Consider the following 18,884-nt stretch of genomic DNA (forward strand, 5'->3'; position numbering starts at 1 on the left):
TATATTGGTAAAGTCCATCGGGAGTCACGAATGCCGAAATTTCCCTTGCTCTTTCCGTTAGTGGAATCTGCCAAAAGCCCTTCAGAAGGTCTAATTTCGTGACATGGCATTCCCCATCTTATCAATACAGTCATCGATTCTTGGTAATGGGAATGAATCTGTTTTTGTCACACTATTCACCTTCCTATAATCAGTACACATACGGAACGTTTTATCTGGTTTTGGAACAAGTATGCATGGTGAAATCCAGTCACTTTTATTGGGCTCTATAAAATCATTCTTCAGCAAATATTGAATTTCCTTTTTCAAGTATTCCCGTTTGAGAGGGTTCATCCTGTACGGGTGTTGTTTGACAGGTTTGGAATTTACAAGTTCAACTTAATGGAACATTTTCATATTCAAATAATAACTGTTTAAGTTCATTTCTTTCTTACTCTTGCAAATGTGAAAGTTTCTGGTCCAGATCTTTCATAATTTATGAATTCCGAAGATTTGTCACTCCAATGTCAGTAGAATCTGATGATATTCCTTCACTTATATCTTCAATGAGCGGGGCAGGTACAACTAAATTAATTGCATGTTTAACCTGGCTATCTCTTACAATATACTGGTGTTCCTATAATTTATTTAGATCACAGGAGCACTAATATGAAAATTTAACTCATTCATTTTCTTCTTAACCTTGTAAAGGCCGTAGTATCTAATCTGGAGAAATATTTGAAGAATGAGCAAGAGAAACAGAACTCCACTATTACAAAAAGCAAAAGTTCTCTCCATTTTAGTTCTGTCAAACAATAACTTCACTTCTGACTTGAATTGTTAAATGCCAAATTCAAGCATAATAGGCTGGAAAGTTCCAGGCCTAAAATTGAACCCTTAACCCGATTGGATAGAGTTAGAAAGGCCAAACTGAGTAAAAGACTTTATCAAAGATTTCATATTCCTCAAGGGAATTGCCTCTGGACACATTGTTGACGCACACATAATGGTCAACAGGTATTGGTTACCTGACTTGGTCTTAGGTAAGAGACAAACATAATCTTCCATAATTCTAATCAATGGGTCGTCAAAGGCAGGAATAGGTTGTAGATGAGCCTTGTGAATTTTCTGATTTAGTTTTCCTACCACTTGACAGTTATGACAAGATCTAGAGCATTTACCAACATCACTGTTGATTTTCGTCCAAAAGAAGTGAGTTAAGATCTTGTGATAAGTTTTATTGATCCTTAAATGACCAGCCAGCGGAGTTTCATGGGCCAGACTAGGTATGTCATGTCTGTAAGGTTTCGGAACTACAATCTGATAGTTCATCGACCATTCGTCATCAGCAGGTACCTTGAGGGGTCTCTATTTTCTCATAAGAATTCCATTTTAAATGACATAACAGACATGAACTTCAAAAGCTTCAGTTTCACGAATGGCCTTCTGAAACAAACAGGAGATCTCAGGATCTTTTTCCTGTTCAACGACAAGTGATTGTCGTTTATCACCCCGATTAGAATAAAGAGAACGATTCGTTGAAAGAGGATTACTGTGATCAATAACTTATATATATAATGATGACAATGTGGAATTTGAGTGCATGGAACCTTATGTCATTTTGTACAGAATTTTAAAAAATGATATGCTGATTGGAAGGTTTACTGAAATTAACGTATTGGTTGGATACATGTACACATATGAACTAGTGTTTTATAAGGTTAAAGTCACATATTAATGTTACATTTAGTGTGCTATTTGTAACTCTGAATTTGATAGAAGTAGTGGCATGAAGATTGATTTTACATGTATGTAAGGCAAGGGTATAAAATTTGCCACTTTCGTTGTTCTCATCTGAATATCAGAGGTTGACACAGTTATATAATTTGGAGCAGTAACTTGCAGACATTTAAATGAAGTAATATACATAGAACATGGTATAGCCTGTACATCGTAATTTGATGTTGTCACTTTACATTTTCATGGACCTATCTGTAAGGCCAGGTCTCAGTCCCCTGATCAGTATCGTTTTTTTGTGTACCAACCGTCAACCATGTAAAAGTCTTGGCTTGAATCACGTACCCAGCATGTGTAGATATAATGCTTCCTCTTGTAAAGTAATTGTTTGAAGCTGTAACATGTACCTATCGTGTGTATCAATAGCATGGTTCTATAAGCAGCATCATAGTCATGCATGAAGTTTACTCGCCTTTCATATTAGGACTGTAACTCCTAAATTTTTAAATAGCAAATTTAAACATAATAGGCTGGAAAGTTCCAGACCTAGAATTGAGCCATTGACCCGATTGGATATTGTTAGAAAGCCAAACTGAGTAACAGACTATCAAAGATTTATAAAGTATTTCGAGGTACAATAATTAAACATATCATTTATTTTCATATTATTTTATCAAGGTTTAGATCATAGATCAACATTATATATTTTAATGATTAGCCAGTAGCTCACAAATTCTCAAGAATAATGAGTTGAAAAATGCTGTTCTCATGAATCCTGACCTAAGGCCATGTCACGTGGCACACCTTTATGCTCCAGTTTAAAATATCAATGTTATTATTTTCGTAGAGATGTAGTTCAGAAGCTGTTCAAGTAATGAGAATACAATATTTTGGTTGGTGTGTCTTTCACCATTATCACGATCATATCTGCACAGGTATGTTAAGTCATCTCAAGGTTACTTTCTTGTGATATCTTGACTGTAACTTGAAGCCATTAAAAGTAGCATTATTCAGCACTGTACAATTTTACATACTGACTTTCTGCCACGTTCAAACTCTTGGCAACAAAGTTATGATCACATATTAATATGCATATATTTCTTGTGCAGACTTTCACCAAAATCCAATTAATGTTTAGAGAGATGAAACTGAATATGCTTATATCCATGATAATCTGACAGTGTTTCATATACCACATTCATGTTGCTGTCTTAAGTGTTAACATATTCAATTTTTATTCAGCATGTAGTTCTGAATACAGAGTCTTGCATACCAAGTTATGTGTCATTTCTCAAGGTCGAGCCAAGAGCACCTTTGGTGTCATGTTAAATTACGATATGATTATTGGTACATTTGCTTTTTAAAACAATCTTAAATTATGCACGTTGTCATTCTATCCATTTGTTAACATTTGCTTGCCTAGCCCATAGTTTTGTGACAGCTGGATAGATTTTATGAAAGTCTGCCCGTTAATATATCTTTACGGCGTGTCACGTACCATATACAGGGTCCATGCCACTAGGTTAAGTTCACAGGTAGGCAAAGACAATTGTACTTATCTGATTTAGTGCATTTTCTGGAGGACAACTCTTAAACTACTTAAGCTATTTTAATGAAACTTGAACTTGTTATATATCATAGAGATACCACAGCCATGACTTTAGTCTCAAGCTGAAAGTCACGTCAAGGGAAAATCTATAGAAGCAACCTATACCCATTTACAGGTATAATAGCTGAGCCAATGAATATACTTGCATGCAAGTGACTCTGTCCACATGATACGCATCTAGACTTGATAGTATCTCCTGTTTTCATATTCTACTCCAACGGTTAAGGCTAAAAACAAGAGAAGTCAGTGGCCTGCGTCCTTATCGTGGCTGTCACATTTTAGCTACTAAATATATTTTGATGAAATTTTATTCAGTTTTCCACAGCTGTCAGGTTTGCAGTTTTAGGATCGAGGCCATTGGTAGGGGAAAGAGTACAAGATGTATATAAAATGTGCTGTGTGGAACTCGTGTTGTGTCACGACTCATTGTTTTAGTGCCATTTTCAAGATCGAAGATGCAGACTTTGAGCGGGATTTCAGCATGCTTTTGCCATCAACCCATGCGACACTAATGTGAAAAGTGGGTGCTTTGAGTGGGTGCAACTTAATCGCCTTTGTCATGGGATGTTTATCAATTTTCTGTTCATGCATCTGTAGCATTATAGGGTTAATAATGCGTGAAAGGGAAGATCGCGCATTAACTGGTGAAGTAACAAAAGTTTAGTTCCTATGCCAATCAGATAAAAATACTTTTATACACCTAAAGTAATATCTATATTTGCCTAAACATTCGAGGATTATATTTAGGCAAGTTGTATTTTTGACAGATTCCATAGCAACCATTAAAACTCCATGTTAACCGGTTCGAAACTATGTTTTTACATACCTCCCAAACATACAATGTAACATTTTTTATCAAAGATTTGTAGGAAAAATGTATAATGCCATAATCTACAAACAAATGTGTATACGTTAGTCCTTATGACAGCCAGGCGAGTGATTTGATTTTCCAACCAGTTTAAAACCACTTGCTTTGTTGTTGTCAATCTTTCGGTGAATGTTCAGTGTGACACGTTTTTGTTAATGTTATTTCGTTTAGCCACCATATCATCCAGTCATGTTTAGCATCAGTCAGGTAGAAACGTGTCTTTATACTTTTAAAACTTGTGGCAATTTAAATCAAACTTTACGTTTTGGAGACATTTTTAACATTTTCTACAATTGCTGTACTTATGGAGTACAAGAAACGGTCAGCTAAGGGACTAACCAATTATATTGGAAGAGGGACAGGTGGCACCATGTATATATTTTCAAACCAGAAATGTTTTTGTCCTATTACCTTAGGATAGTTAATTCTTTTCAACTAATATAATTGGATACAATGTGCTCTTCTTTCAAAAATTTGAATGATATTTTTAAAAGATATATGAAATCTGGAAACTTATAGTTTTGAGGCTAAAATAACCCAGCCCCTTCCCTCCTGAAAATGATATGGACATCCTTAAGTTTAATGCAACCAGGAGCAAAATCAATGAACCTGCTGATTTATATCATTTAAAACTGTTATTTCAATCTAAGCCTAGTGAGCCATACTTGGGTCTTTTAAAGTTCACCCCTTGGTAATTCCTTTCATGTTTCGGAAAGGAGTCAAGCATTACGATCTACTCAAAATATGTATGTCTATAATACCATGCCATTAAGTTCGCTCTATATAGTTTTTATTTTGTCCATCTATGTATATGGACCCATTGGTCTTACGTGCTCATGCTAAACTCCCTTTAGGCGTATACACAGCTTCGCTTATTAACATAAGACTTGGGCTATGGTTGAATTTGGGATGAGTGTTTTTCACTTGGTGAAGAGTATGTGTGTCTACCATATAAATCAACAAACAAAGGATTCTATATAGTCTTTAATATTACGAGAGAGAGAGAGAGAGAGAGAGAGAGAGATGGTTAGTGGTGGAGTATAATGTAAGCCTTCAGTTGGTAACAATTTGAGATGACCCACATGCATAGTCGACGGCAGATAGGGGCAGAGGTGGATGTGGTGTACTTGCGCCTCTCCCCCTCCTCTGATTTTACATCCATACATGTTTTGGCGTATATCCATCAAACTTAATAGATGACCACTACATGTCCCCCCCCCAAAAAAAAACAAATCTGCGGGTGAACCCTGTCCCCATGATCCCATTACACCATAAACCACTTGCATAGTACATGGCTCTAAAACTGCATATAAAACTGCTTTACTTCAAGGAAGGTGCATTACTATGTACTAAAACTTTTTATCCCATCGCCTACAGCAGTACATATTCTTTAAGTATCAACATCCACTCTTATGATATTCACTCCTTAGATTACTCTTTTAATTCGTCACGTGATCGTCTTTGCATAGTCAAGCTCTATTTTTTGCCGAAGAAACCCTACGTACATCGACATTTGGCTATCTTAAAGTGCGAATTTCAACAATGTTAGACTAAACACAGGCATCATTTGAGACTTTCTTAACATTTTAAAACAGAGGAAATGAAAGCAAAATAAAATGTAGGAAAATTTATGCCAGTAGAGCCCCTTCAGGAAAACATACAGCCAAAGTATATATCGTAGGGAGCAATTTAATTTAGGCCGTCGCCGAAACGTCAGTTTTCGTATTCGTTTAAACTGCTCCATTGCGAAATGCAATGTCTTTGGAGTTTTATAGATTGACCTTCACCTTCCCGGTATTACTTTAACCAATGAAATAATCTTTGTAGCTGAACTGCATTTTCAGCAGATACAACCAAATTGTCCACATGTAGTAATACAATTGATAGCGTTTTCCATGTAGTGCCCTATTCAGCACATATTAGATCTAAAATCGTTTGTGAACAATGAGAGAAAAAAAGGATAGGTGACAAAAACAGCCTTGCATGACCCACAGAGAAGGGCGGAACCCATGGGGTTCTTCGTGGGGTAGAGGGAGGGCAGAGGTAAACATCTAATTGTCTTCGACCATACTTCAATATTTTCATAGATAGATTCAACAGTATCATTACGAGGCCGTTATATTTGTCTTACTGATGCAATATCAAAGCTTTCTAACCCCATGACTTTACTTTAAATCACACGCTAGTGTACGCTTTAAGCAGGTGATCATTTACCCGTGACGAACCTTCCCAGTGTGCGTACACGTGAAGCTGCCGCGCAGTCAGGCTTATGAACTGCTGTATTTGCACTGAGAATATTGATCGAAACTATACTACATATTATATTGTGCACATATTGTTTTCTTTGTGCGATAACATAAAGCTAGCATAATATATTTCACTGAGAATGCTTTCTTTGTGCGATAATGTTTTATATAGATTGTGGCTATATTTAGATGCAATATATTGTTAGAATATTGTCGACACAGCATATTTCATAGATACTGCGTGGGAATGTGTCAGATTAGAGAATTATAGCAGTGTATATATAAATGGCGAAATATTCACAGATTGATGCGCATAATGTTTCGAGTATATCCAATTCTTGTATTATAGTATCAGAACTGTGGAGTGTTGTTAGCATTCCACGAAGACTAAATGGTTGTTTTGCTTGAATAGGTACAACGGCAGTGGAGTCACGAACCGGTGTAACGGCCCAAACAACTATGGAAAAGAGTGGGGTCAGTGCTCTGCAAACTCTGGTTTCAAAAAGTTCGGATATAATTTCACAGACTTTCGTTAGAAGACATATCGCCCCCTTCGATGGAAATATCCCACAGATTTATAAAGCCAGTGTTCATCCTGATGTGACAAATGTTGTGCGCACACCCATTCAGAATCAAAATAAACTGTTAACTTCGACTTCGACCAGGATAGAGAACGCTAGGCATCCGATTACTAGCAACAGTAATGTGAAAGGTATAGACTTGAAAACCCCTCCTAGCAAGATACCTACCGTTATTGGGGGTCAGGTAGAAAGACCTAGATCATTTGGTAAATCAGGTTTAGAAATAGGTTCAGAGAGTATTGTTGGACATGAGGATGTTGATGACAAAAATGAGAATGTTGTATTTGAAGGTGTAGTTAGACGTAGAACAAGGCGCTTTTATGTGGGTGGCATTGGCGTCAAATCTACTGCTGAAGGCCTCGGTAAATTCTTGAAAGAATACGATATAGATCCGTTATCCATAAAGTTTATCCACAGTAGACGTAATTGTCTATCGGCCAAGCTGACTGTATATAATTCAGACTGCGACACTGTTGAAAATGATGTAACATGGCCAAAAGGTGTTTATGTAAGAAGGTGGTATGGGAATCAATCTTGGCGAGACAGGTTTAGCAATCGCGATCAGGAGGCAAATGAAGGTGCAGGATGCGATATTCTGTGACTAGGGTGACAGTTAATTGTTCATAAATTTGCCATTATGTTCTGTCGTAAGTTAATGTGTTTTGTCATCTTTGTCATTTTAGTCCTGCTTTCACGATGCATAAGTATTAATATGCCTATATTGCAAGTTAATATGAATCTTAATATACTGACCTGGAATGTTAGAGGAATTATGTCCTCTGCTCTTAGCTTTAGTGCAATGCTGGATAAATATAATGTTGACGTAGCTTGCGTAACTGAACATAAACTATTACAGCACATACTTCCATTTTGCGATACTATTCGTTCTGATTATAAATGCACTGCTAAGGCAGAGGATATTTCCTCTAATTGTATGTTAATAAAATGTGGTAAAGGAGGAGTTGCAATCTTCTGCAAAACTTCTCTCATGAGATATGCTAACTTTATAGATGAAGTTAATAGTGACAGAGTTGTTGGCATAGAATTCAAATTTCCTGATATGCAAAATGTATATATTTTTTGTGTATATATGCCGACCCTATTATATGGCATAGATTGTTACAAAGCGCAAATTGAGTTGATTCAAAATCTCTATGATCAGTACTCACAGCTGGGGGACGTGTATTTTACTGGTGATTTCAATGCAGTAGCTGAACCAGCCACTTTCAGAGATTACAAAGATAGAGTATTTCATGAGTTCTTGCGATATAATAATCTAGTGAGTGCTGGACATTTAATAATATGCACTGGTTCCAGCTATACGTTCACCCCAGCAAGAACGATGATTGATCATTTTGTACTGTCGGATCAATGCATAGGTAGATTACGAAGTGTGCACATTGTTTCAGATCACGAAGAGCACGCGATATCTGACCACCTCCCTATCCTCACTTCCCTTCGTACAGTGACCTGTGGGAGAGACTTCAGACAGTCTATGAAGAGAAACAACATAGCCTGGAATAAATTAAACGCTGATATCTTGAAAAACTATCAATCTGAGCTGGACCTTCGCCTGAAAACTTTAGATATAGATACTATTTCGGACAATGTTGATAGCTTTTACCAGCACATTGTTAATGCAATACAGCAGTCAAGCGACATCGCGCTTCCAAAGTCTAAATTCAATTATCATGCCAAACCATATTGGTCAAATGAACTCAAAGAAGCACATAAACTTCAAAGACAAGCTAGGTATACTTGGATAAATGAGGGAAGACCGAGGGGTAGTCAATTTAATTCTTACAGAGAATATAAAGATAAGAAGAGAGACTTTAGAAACGTTCAAAAACTGGCTGTGGAAAAATATATGGGGGAGGTGTATGAAGAAATTGAAAAAGCACATGAATGCGATGTAAGACACTTTTGGAAAATGATCAACATTAAGAGAGGGAACAATACAAATTTTTGTCAGGAACTATCAACTGATGGAGTTTGTGTCCGTGATGATGATTCCATCGCAAATGGCTTTGCTAGATACTATGAGGACATTCACACGCCGAATTTAAACCATAGTTTTGACGGAAACTTTTATGAATTTATAGAGAGAGAATTAAATCGGGGTCTACAGGACGAAGTAAGCCATATCGAGGCCTTACAGACCAGTATCAGTTTAAATGAAGTAAGAGAAATCATTAAAGGTCTAAAGAAATCAAAAGCATCGGGCCATGATCAAATTTGCAATGAACATTTGATCTATGGCAGCGACTACCTCATCAAGTGTATGACAATTTTATTTACTCGGATGATTGATCAATCTTACATACCTGTAGATTGCAAAAAAGGGTTAGTAATACCACTGTACAAAGGTAACAGAAAATCAAAGAACTCCCTCGAAAGTTACAGGCCTGTTACTTTACTGCCTGTTATCTACAAAACCTTTGAGAAAATTATTCATGAACGTTTGGTAACTTGGCTCAAAGATACTGATTCTAGTATACCCAGTTCACAACAACATGGTTACCAAAAAGGTTTAGGCTGCACAACAGCGAGTTTTGTGCTGTTGCAATCAGTACAATATAATGTAAACATGGGTTCACGGGTTTTTGCTGCTTTTCTTGATACAAAAAAGGCATTTGATACCGTGTGGCACGAAGGACTGCTTTTTAAATTATTCACGTTGGGAATTACGGGTAAATCCCTTTTGATATTTTTTAACATGTATACAAATTTACAGAGTAAAGTTCTTGTAAATGGGCAATTTTCAGATTGGTTCTCAATTGGCCAAGGAGTGAGACAAGGGGGTGTTTTGTCAACCTTGATGTACACAATATTTATAAATGACTTGCTGCTACAGTTAGAAAATAGTGGATTTGGAGCAAAGATTGGATCCTTAGCTGTGGGAAATCCAACCCTAGCTGATGATATTTCACTTTTGGCTATATATCCTAGCAATCTACAAAAGCTGTTAGATATAGCATACGACTACAGTAATAAGTGGCGATTCGAGCTTAGTGTTACAAAGTCATACATTATCATTTTCGGACCCCAATACAAGAATTTTATCAATATGAAATGGTATCTTGGCCCGTCATGTTTGCCGGTCACCGATTCGGCAACACACCTGGGTCACCGGATTAACTCAAAGCTGACGTCGCATGACGCAATACTCGATGCATGCAAGAAAGGGAAAAAATCTTTTCACGGTCTGTTTGGTATTGGCATTAAACCGAATGGTTTAAATCCTTTGGTTGCTGCAAATGTAATTAAAAAGGTAATTTTCCCTTCAATGTTTTATGGAAGTGAATTATGGTGTAACATTTCAAAAAGTGACCTCGCTTTATTGGATAAAACTCTGAGGTATTTTGCCAAACATTTACAAGGTTTTCCAATACATACAAGATCAGACATTGCCCTGGGAATGCTAGGATGGACATCAGCGCAGTCCGAAATTGATAGAAGAAAATTGATGTTTTTACACAGATTGTGTTTGATGCCTAACAATGTACATACTAAACGTGTGTTTAACGTTGCGTTATTTCACTTCATTCTGAGCGGATGCATGTCAAGCTGCGGGTTAATTTCAAATTTATATTATACCTCAAAGAAGTTTGACTTGCTCGGGTATCTAACTGATTATTTACATCATTCTGAAATTCCAGATAAACATAATTGGAAAGAAATTGTAAGGTCAAAAATTGTTGGTCTTGAAAATAGCCTCTGGAGAGTTCGTATGTCTAATCAAGCAGATTTTGATAGATTCTCTTCGATACACGAATACTTACGACCTGCCTCAGTGTGGCAGTCGGCTAAAACTAGACAACACACTAAGGTATTTACATATGTAGCTAAACTATGGGCTGCTGTTCCACAAACACAGCTTGATATGTGTATTAGATGTGGGAATGTTTATACAGACTTGATACTTCATTGTTGTGTTAGTTGTCCTTATATGTCGAACTTTCGAAATTCTTTCTGGGATTTCCTTACTGATAAATTTCCCCTGAGCCTGCACATTACGTTATTTAATGCAGAAGATGAGCTGCAACTACAATATCTTTTAGGTAAAAGGTTACCATCAGGAGTAATCGACAAAGAAAACTCCAAGCTATTCGTCCTGTATGCAGCATACTTTGTCATGCAGTGTGCAGCTATCTTCTGTAAATAAGGTACTGAAACTTGCAACTTATGAGTTGACGAACACTTTGTTGATTGATATTGTGTAAGAATTTGTATTCCAACATAGAATATTTTTTTTTTTTTTTTTTTTTTTTTTTTTTTTTATATTTATTGATTGTATTCAGATGATTTATTCTTATATCATGTAATCTTCCATGGAAGGAAATAAAGATGATGATGATGACACAGCATATTTCATAGATACTGCGTGGGAATGTGTCAGATTAGATAATTATAGCAGTGTATATATAAATGGCTAAATATTCACAGATTGATGCGCATAATGTTTCGAGTATATCCAATTCTTGTATTATAGTATCAGAACTGTGGAGTGTTGTTAGCATTCCACGAAGACTAAATGGTTGTTTTGCTTGAATGCAGATTTATCAAAGAGGTTCAAAAGATGTATAATTTTCAAGTGAACTTGAAAAGTTATTATATGATGTAATTATAGAATATAGTAGTAGCAATGAAGACCATTAATAATAATTTAATTAAAGAAATACCATTAGCAGTATAACATATGGAATCAATAAATATACGTTTTCGTAAGACCAGTTATCTGTACTTTTCAGGCACACTTTGATATTCCCTTTTCTGTCTAGACCATGTTAGATGAAAGCAAGACATAGTAGTAAATTGTTCGTCGGCGGTGTTGTCAATAGTTTATTAATGTTTATGCCAATGTTTTCATTTACCTATTGATAGATTCTCGTTATACTAGACCTTATTAAGCTAAGACACTGAATTCCACGATATGGTGGCTCGTTCCGTTGATTATAAAGCCAAGGTCACTGTTACTGAAAATTTACATTATAGGTTTGTGTGAAGTTTGTTTTTATTTGTTAAAGTCCATTACAAACTTTCTTCAAACCCGACGAATCCTTATGAAGCTGAGAAACTTCATTGCTTTCAACATTGACCTAAAGCAATCTTCACATTTTAGTTAAAGTCTATTTATTTACTTTTATTTTCAAAATCTTGTGTTCATGCATTGTATGAATCATTTTCAAACTAAGACAATTATTGTTTTGGTACTCAGGCTGACCTCTTGAGGTCAAGGTAACGGTCATTGAAAATTTGCGTTCAGGTTTTTGTTAATTTATTATTATTTTTGTAAAAAGACATTTTAATTTGCTTTCATATTTCCTTTACTCCATTGTGGAACTTTTTATACCTGACATGAATTATTATGAATCTAAGACAAATCATCCTGTGCCACACACGTGGATCCCACTGACCTTGTGGTAAATACCATAGTCATATTAGGTTTTAGCTGTTTCATTTGCTTAATATTTCATAAATTCCTAAATAATTTCATTTCATATTTGGGATGAATCAACATAACCTTAGAGACAATTCATTCTTTGACAATATCGTTTACTTATATTAACCTCAGGGTCAAAGGTCGCGCGTTTTACGACTGTTTTGATTGTATTTGATCGTACTAGATATGCAGGTCCAGACCTTCTATGTGTGAGTCATTGTAATTTGTCATGTTTCCAACATACAGAACAGTGAAGAAGGTCGAATAATTTATTGAATACAGACACTATAGTACAAGTCACACAGGTCATCTATGCGCACTTACTCGTCTTAAATTAAATACAAATTGTTATTTTAAAATATAATACTAAATTTGCTTACCAAAGTCCCTTAAATACCGATTATTGAAAGGTTTGAACCCTAACTGTTATCAAGAAATTTCCAGACGAATCGATAGCTATGGACTTATAAAATGGTGACCATGTACTAAAATGGGTCAAGAAAAGAACACGTCGAGTCTAATTGTCACAATATAGGAGTAGTACGAATTTGTTTACCAACACGCGTAGCTTTCACTATGACATCACAGCGCGCGACATTCAGTCCGGATTATACTCCATCAACGTTGATCTCGTCCAAAAATGTCCACGTACTTCAACATGGATTACACCTTAGCTATTGTTTCGAGGCGTGTAAATAATGACCATGCAAAGGAATCTGGATGAACGAGTATCAAAAAAAGTGAACAGTTGCCATTTAAAGATATGTAGAATCAAATTCTAAAAACATGACACCTATTGCTGAAATAATCGGCGTTGAGAGCTTAACATGACCTGTATGACGTTAATTTTGTTAAATACTGTACAGTTATATTTCCAGTCGCCTTGAAAAAAACCACACCAGGACATGCATGAAGATCACCCGATTTGTTAGACTATAAGCCCCCAAGAACTAGTTGCACGTTTCAGGTATTGTGATATACATAAATTAATGACATTTCTCAGTTGTCGGGTAAATTCGGAATGCTTGATCAACCAAAATTGGATATGCTAAATAGTTCGAAAAATTACCAAGCACTTTGGTACTTTTATTGAATAGAGGGCTATTACAAAGTTGCATTTTGTTCGAGTTTTTTTCATGGAGAAATGATATTAAATGGTGGTACTTTTATACTTGTCCAAATCTGAAGAAAAAAAAATCCAAATTGTAACTTTTATTAGAATATTAAATGTTGATTTACAGTTGGAGTCATACCACGTTTGTTTATCTGAGGACAAGTTTGGATGATCATATAAACTGAATTATTATTGCCTCATTTTTGTGTGCTGCTGCATTTACAATTTATAAAAGGATGGTCAGAACAGTATTGTTGTTTTCATTATCATTCTTTTTGTGTTGTTGTTGTTGATGATGATGTTGTTGTATTGCGTAACAGTTGTTACTGATCTTTTTAAAAGTGTCAAGAGCCTTAAAACTTGCGTAATACAAAACCAAGAAACCAGAAATGACTATTTTTCAAAGTACTAATGACTTCATAACTAAATAAAGCTGAACAATCTGAGCTAACTGCTATTTAATGCTAAGATTGAGATTAAATAATATTTACTATTGTTTTCTTTATTCTTTATTCTTAAACACATCTCGATTTTAATTTTGAATCACTGGCACATCCCCATATTGTTTTTTAGTCCTGGACGCATCCTAAATTTGTGGATTCGGTTGTTAAAATCATGGACGCATCCCTGAAACTGCCCTCTGGGAATTTTAGGGAATCTATATCTAATTAGCATATGTATTTCTTTAACATTTTTCATTTGAAAAAATTACGTTTTTTTTATAGACGGAACCTTTAAAACTTTGGCTGAATTAAAAAAAAGTTGGATGAGAGATCTTGAAATTATTAAAGACAAGAATTTGCACACGTATATGTAATGCAGCCCGTACAGGTGGTCATCGACCGGGTTCTTCACTAATCGTTTGATCGACACATATGTGTTGAATAAATGTTAGAAAACGCATAACGGCTGTGTGATTAGATTAGTCGGCGAGCCATCGTAATTCATTATTGGCTAGTTATGTAGTGCTAGGCCCAGATGCCAAATCGTGCATACAGAATTTGATTCCCGACTTAACCCAGATGGACTGTTTTACCCAGAAGATATCCCCGAATAAGAAATGTCATTTCTCGAAAACGCCTTCCCACATCCTGGAATTGTGCCGGTGTGAGGAATATAGTAGACACAGACTTTGCCTACATTTGTCTCATAAAATTGAAAGTTTTAAACACAAAACAAAATCAGGAAATCATTAATAAAGAAAACATTTCCGAACGTGTATTTGAAACCATGATGTACTTTTAAAAGTGTTTAGGAGCGAAGAAAACAGAAGGCTGCAAAATTGCGGTGTCCGTCTTGAGCCCCCCCCCCCCCCGTACACACACACACACACACACACGGTATTCTAGAATTGATTTGCCCAGTTTTTGTCTAAAAAACTGCTGATTCATGCATATATGTACATTATTGCTTCTAGTACCATCATTTTTGTATTACGTTCTTAATAGTAATACAAATGTGCATCTCTGTTTGCAAAATGGGATGTTTGTATGTCATTTCCATATTGTACATTGCTTAAAAGTTAAACTATTTCTAACGAGAACAATCTGTATTATATATCTAGTGTTTACCTAATGATGATGACTGCAGATACCCATTTTGTTGTGCTTTGGCGGAATAAGTCTGTTTATCGCGTCAATGTATGGAACAAACACGCACTTGATAGATGACCGATAGTATTACTCCTTAATATAAATGTTTACAAGTATTCCAGATTTTGAGGGAAAGATAACAGAGGTCAGAACGATTTCAGGCCAGAGGAGTTCAGTGTTGCCGAGATTTTGTTTAGTATTTATGATTTGTACCCTCCCCACACACACACACACATTCGAAGAGCACATTTATGTCTGGTAACCATAATGCCATTGTCATTTGATTTGTCATGTTGTCTTGCCTATCTAATTTTAAGCTTTGCATCTAACAAAAGCCAACATAAAATACCACGTTTAGGACATGTCTACAAAGATCAGCTCTTCTCCGAACATTAAGAAACTCAAGTTATATGAAACTATTAATTGAGAGTGAAACACCACCTACTTGAATTTAGCGAGGGAAAATTGTTTAGTTCGTTAGTTTTGCCTGGATTCGCATGGGACACCTACCTCACCATTCTATCACAGTCAACGAATTTGACATCGTACCATTTAATATCAATATTTATGAACGTTAATAGGTGCAGTGGATGACATGTCTCCATGACAAAGTATTGGAAATATTTCATTATTATGGTTAATCAATAGAAATAGACTTTTTGCATTCATTTCAAACATGTAAAAGATGGTTCAGCCTGTATCGCATACACGATGTTACATGTATAGTACGTATATCGGGGTTTAGATTTTTCGGATAATTTACCAGTATGAAGATTATCAAACGTGTTATCCTCACCAAAGTGTCAGTTATACATTAAGTTATATGATCCTGCGTTACGTACTATAATACGGTTCGCTCTAAGAAACAACTGACCGTACGTAAACATTTACATAACTAAGCACGTACCATAATCAGCAATCGAACTTGTGCCTGCTAAAGAGCAAAACTATAATATGGCGGTTTTATCTCTGTCCAAACAAGCATTAGTGGTGCATTAAAAAGAGATTTACTTTTACTTCAGGTTGGTTTTGGCATGTGACAGATTTTCACTATGACTTCACGTACGAAGACCGTCAGCTGTCATGCCGTGGGAAGAATCTGACGGACCCGGGAAAGTATGGTGACTACTGGTGCGACTCACCCTGGTCTCTAATCAATAGCAGTGTCTACGCTATGGCCTCACTGAAACCTGACGTGGACTTCATTATCTGGACGGGGTAGGTTTCTAATGAAAACTGGACAGCAAGATGTTCCTGAACCATCACTAGTAGGCAAAGTTCTTTTTCTTTTCTCGTTTAATATTCAGGCGGCTTTCTGATGTATAATCTGTCGTGCATGTACATACATTTTCATCAAAGCTATTATTCTACAGACACAATTTGTTATTATTTCCTTTTTCACTTTTTAATTTCGCTAATCATGGACAGGTTATATATATATATATATATATATATATATATATATATATATATATATATATACGGGCTAGTCCGAAAAATTTAGTTGGGGTGTGTTAGTATTCTGCTTGTGGTGTCACAATTCAAAGTTACATCTTGTAGTCAGTGTCAAGGTCACTCGAGGTCACTCGCATTTACTCGAACAGGCGTGATGGTGTTAATATTTACTAACTGAAGCCAGTTTTGACAAATAATTAAACATTGATATTTTAAATTATGAGTTACTTTTTAATCGTAATATTTGTACGTATCTCTCACCTAGCATAGGGCAGTTTGTTAGCTGGCTGAGTCTAAAGATTGTTATATTATACGTCGTTGTCTTTAGGTAAGGTTTTAGTATATAGTTAATAATATAACTTGTGAGATTTCTTTGACAGGAGTGTTGGAAATAAGTCACTCATCACATACCATCAATTACTAGGATTTCATCAAAGCATGATCGATGGACCAGAAATGTAACACACACAAACGGTGTTTTTGCAGTGTTGTTTATTTGGTAATTAACAGGAGATCGATACTAAATACTACTTGGCAAATAATTAAATGTATCAAAATAAGTGTTTTAAATCTCAAAATTAGGCATGCCAAATAGTTCTGATGCCTGTCGGAGATTTAAAGTTGTCTAGGTGATAATTTTGAAGTACATTGATCATTTGTTATTACAAGGAGTCCATCTTTCGTTATTTTTGTATGTGGTTGATGAAATGGGTCTGTTATCTTATTTAGGTAAGTAAAGGAAACGTAACGAAGTTTCTAGCTCTAATATACACGATTTACAAAAACAAATATGCAGAATGACGCTGTTAAAGTGCAGACTTTGATGCAGAAAATGCTATAGAAAATTGGATGACACGTGGAAGCAGAAGCAGACGTAAGTGGACATAACGCTCCCCGGAAGAACATGTTAGAGTAGAATGATAGATAATTATGTGATTATTTCAGTGATGGACTTACTTTTACCTTGTTTTCCTACTGGTTACATAATTGAATCTGCACGGTCATTTTAACTATCATTGGAACGATAAAGAATAATGTCAAGTATCAAAACATTAGTAAAATTAAATCAATGCAGCTCTGATATTGGTTGCTTATAAATTGTTTTCTCTCTTTCTTCATGCCGTCGTGGAAAATTCTGATCATTTTAGTGAACTTCCTAGGGCAACGGAGTCTTGCTAAGATGATCCATAGTACATCCCTACCGAAGGCCATTATGAGGTATATGAAGACACCGTATAAGTTCATGTTTTACTGTATTTGTCTCACTGTGAAGATCATGTCGATTGTGCTTTGATCTGATCTGAAGCCACATTGGGCCTCCAGCTGTATGGCTTCTGAGACATTACCGACCAGACGGTTGAGAAGGACGCGCACCATAATCTTTCCTCCAATCGAGAGGAGTGATTTGCCTCCATAGTTGCCGAAGTCAGCTTTGTTCCCTTTGTTTTTATATAAGGTGACAATCATTGCGTCTCTGAACTCCTGTGACATGAAATCCTCCTTCCAAATGCTGACCATGATGATGACCAGTGCCACAAGTACCTTCGGGCCAGCTGCTTTGAAGTGTTCAACGGAATTCTACCCGCACCTGGTGCCTTGCCAGAGGTGATCATTTGGTATCTCGCTAGACTTCTTCCATGGTAGGGAGCAAGTCCAGGTCCGGTATAGTTGGCTACGGTGGAGGGCATGTTTAATAGGTTGGAGAAGTGTTCCTTCCACCTTTCGGTGATACTCTTTTTTTTCTTGAGCAGAGTGGTCTGGTCGGATGAGATTAGCGGGGAGATGCAGGCTTTTGACGGTTCACAAACATTTTTCAGGGACCTGAAGAACTCTTTCGAATTGATAGTGTCTGCGTAATGCTGAACTTTATCTGATTTGCGGGCACATTCTGGACTCCGAACAGCATGCCTAACCATTGGTAGGTCACATCGGGAGTAGCAAAAGCGAGCTTTGCTCTGTCCTCCTCCATTACAGGAATTTGCCAATAGTCCTTGGAAAAATACAACTTCGAAAAATATTTCGCTTTCGAGACAGAAACGAAAATATATATTTGGTCAGGTAGCAATTCGACTTGAAATTTTGTCACCTGATTCATCTTCCGGTAGTCGACACATAACCGACATGTGCCATCCTTCTTCTGCACTAAGACTACAGAAGAGCTTTACGGAGAATCGGCGGGCTCGATTACTCCCAGAGCAATCACCTGCACGATATCTTCTCTTACGACTTGTCGTTTCGTGTTGGGCAAAGGATAGGGTTT

General features: G+C 36.3%; 1 protein-coding gene across 1 annotated transcript in view; it reads left to right on the forward strand.

The window, feature by feature from the left end:
* Positions 1 to 18,884, forward strand: part of LOC149795829 (cyclic GMP-AMP phosphodiesterase SMPDL3A-like) — a 69,886-nt gene that overhangs the window by 26,500 nt on the left and 24,502 nt on the right. The window contains exon 2 of the mRNA XM_089965729.1: positions 16,192 to 16,387. Within this exon, the coding sequence (XP_089821855.1) occupies positions 16,192 to 16,387 (196 nt within the window). The remainder of the gene's footprint in view (positions 1 to 16,191; positions 16,388 to 18,884) is intronic.

The sequence above is a fragment of the Sinohyriopsis cumingii genome, chromosome 7 (genome assembly GCF_028554795.1).
Source record: "Sinohyriopsis cumingii isolate HCF-2022 chromosome 7, ASM2855479v2, whole genome shotgun sequence".
Lineage (NCBI taxonomy): Eukaryota > Metazoa > Mollusca > Bivalvia > Unionida > Unionidae > Sinohyriopsis > Sinohyriopsis cumingii.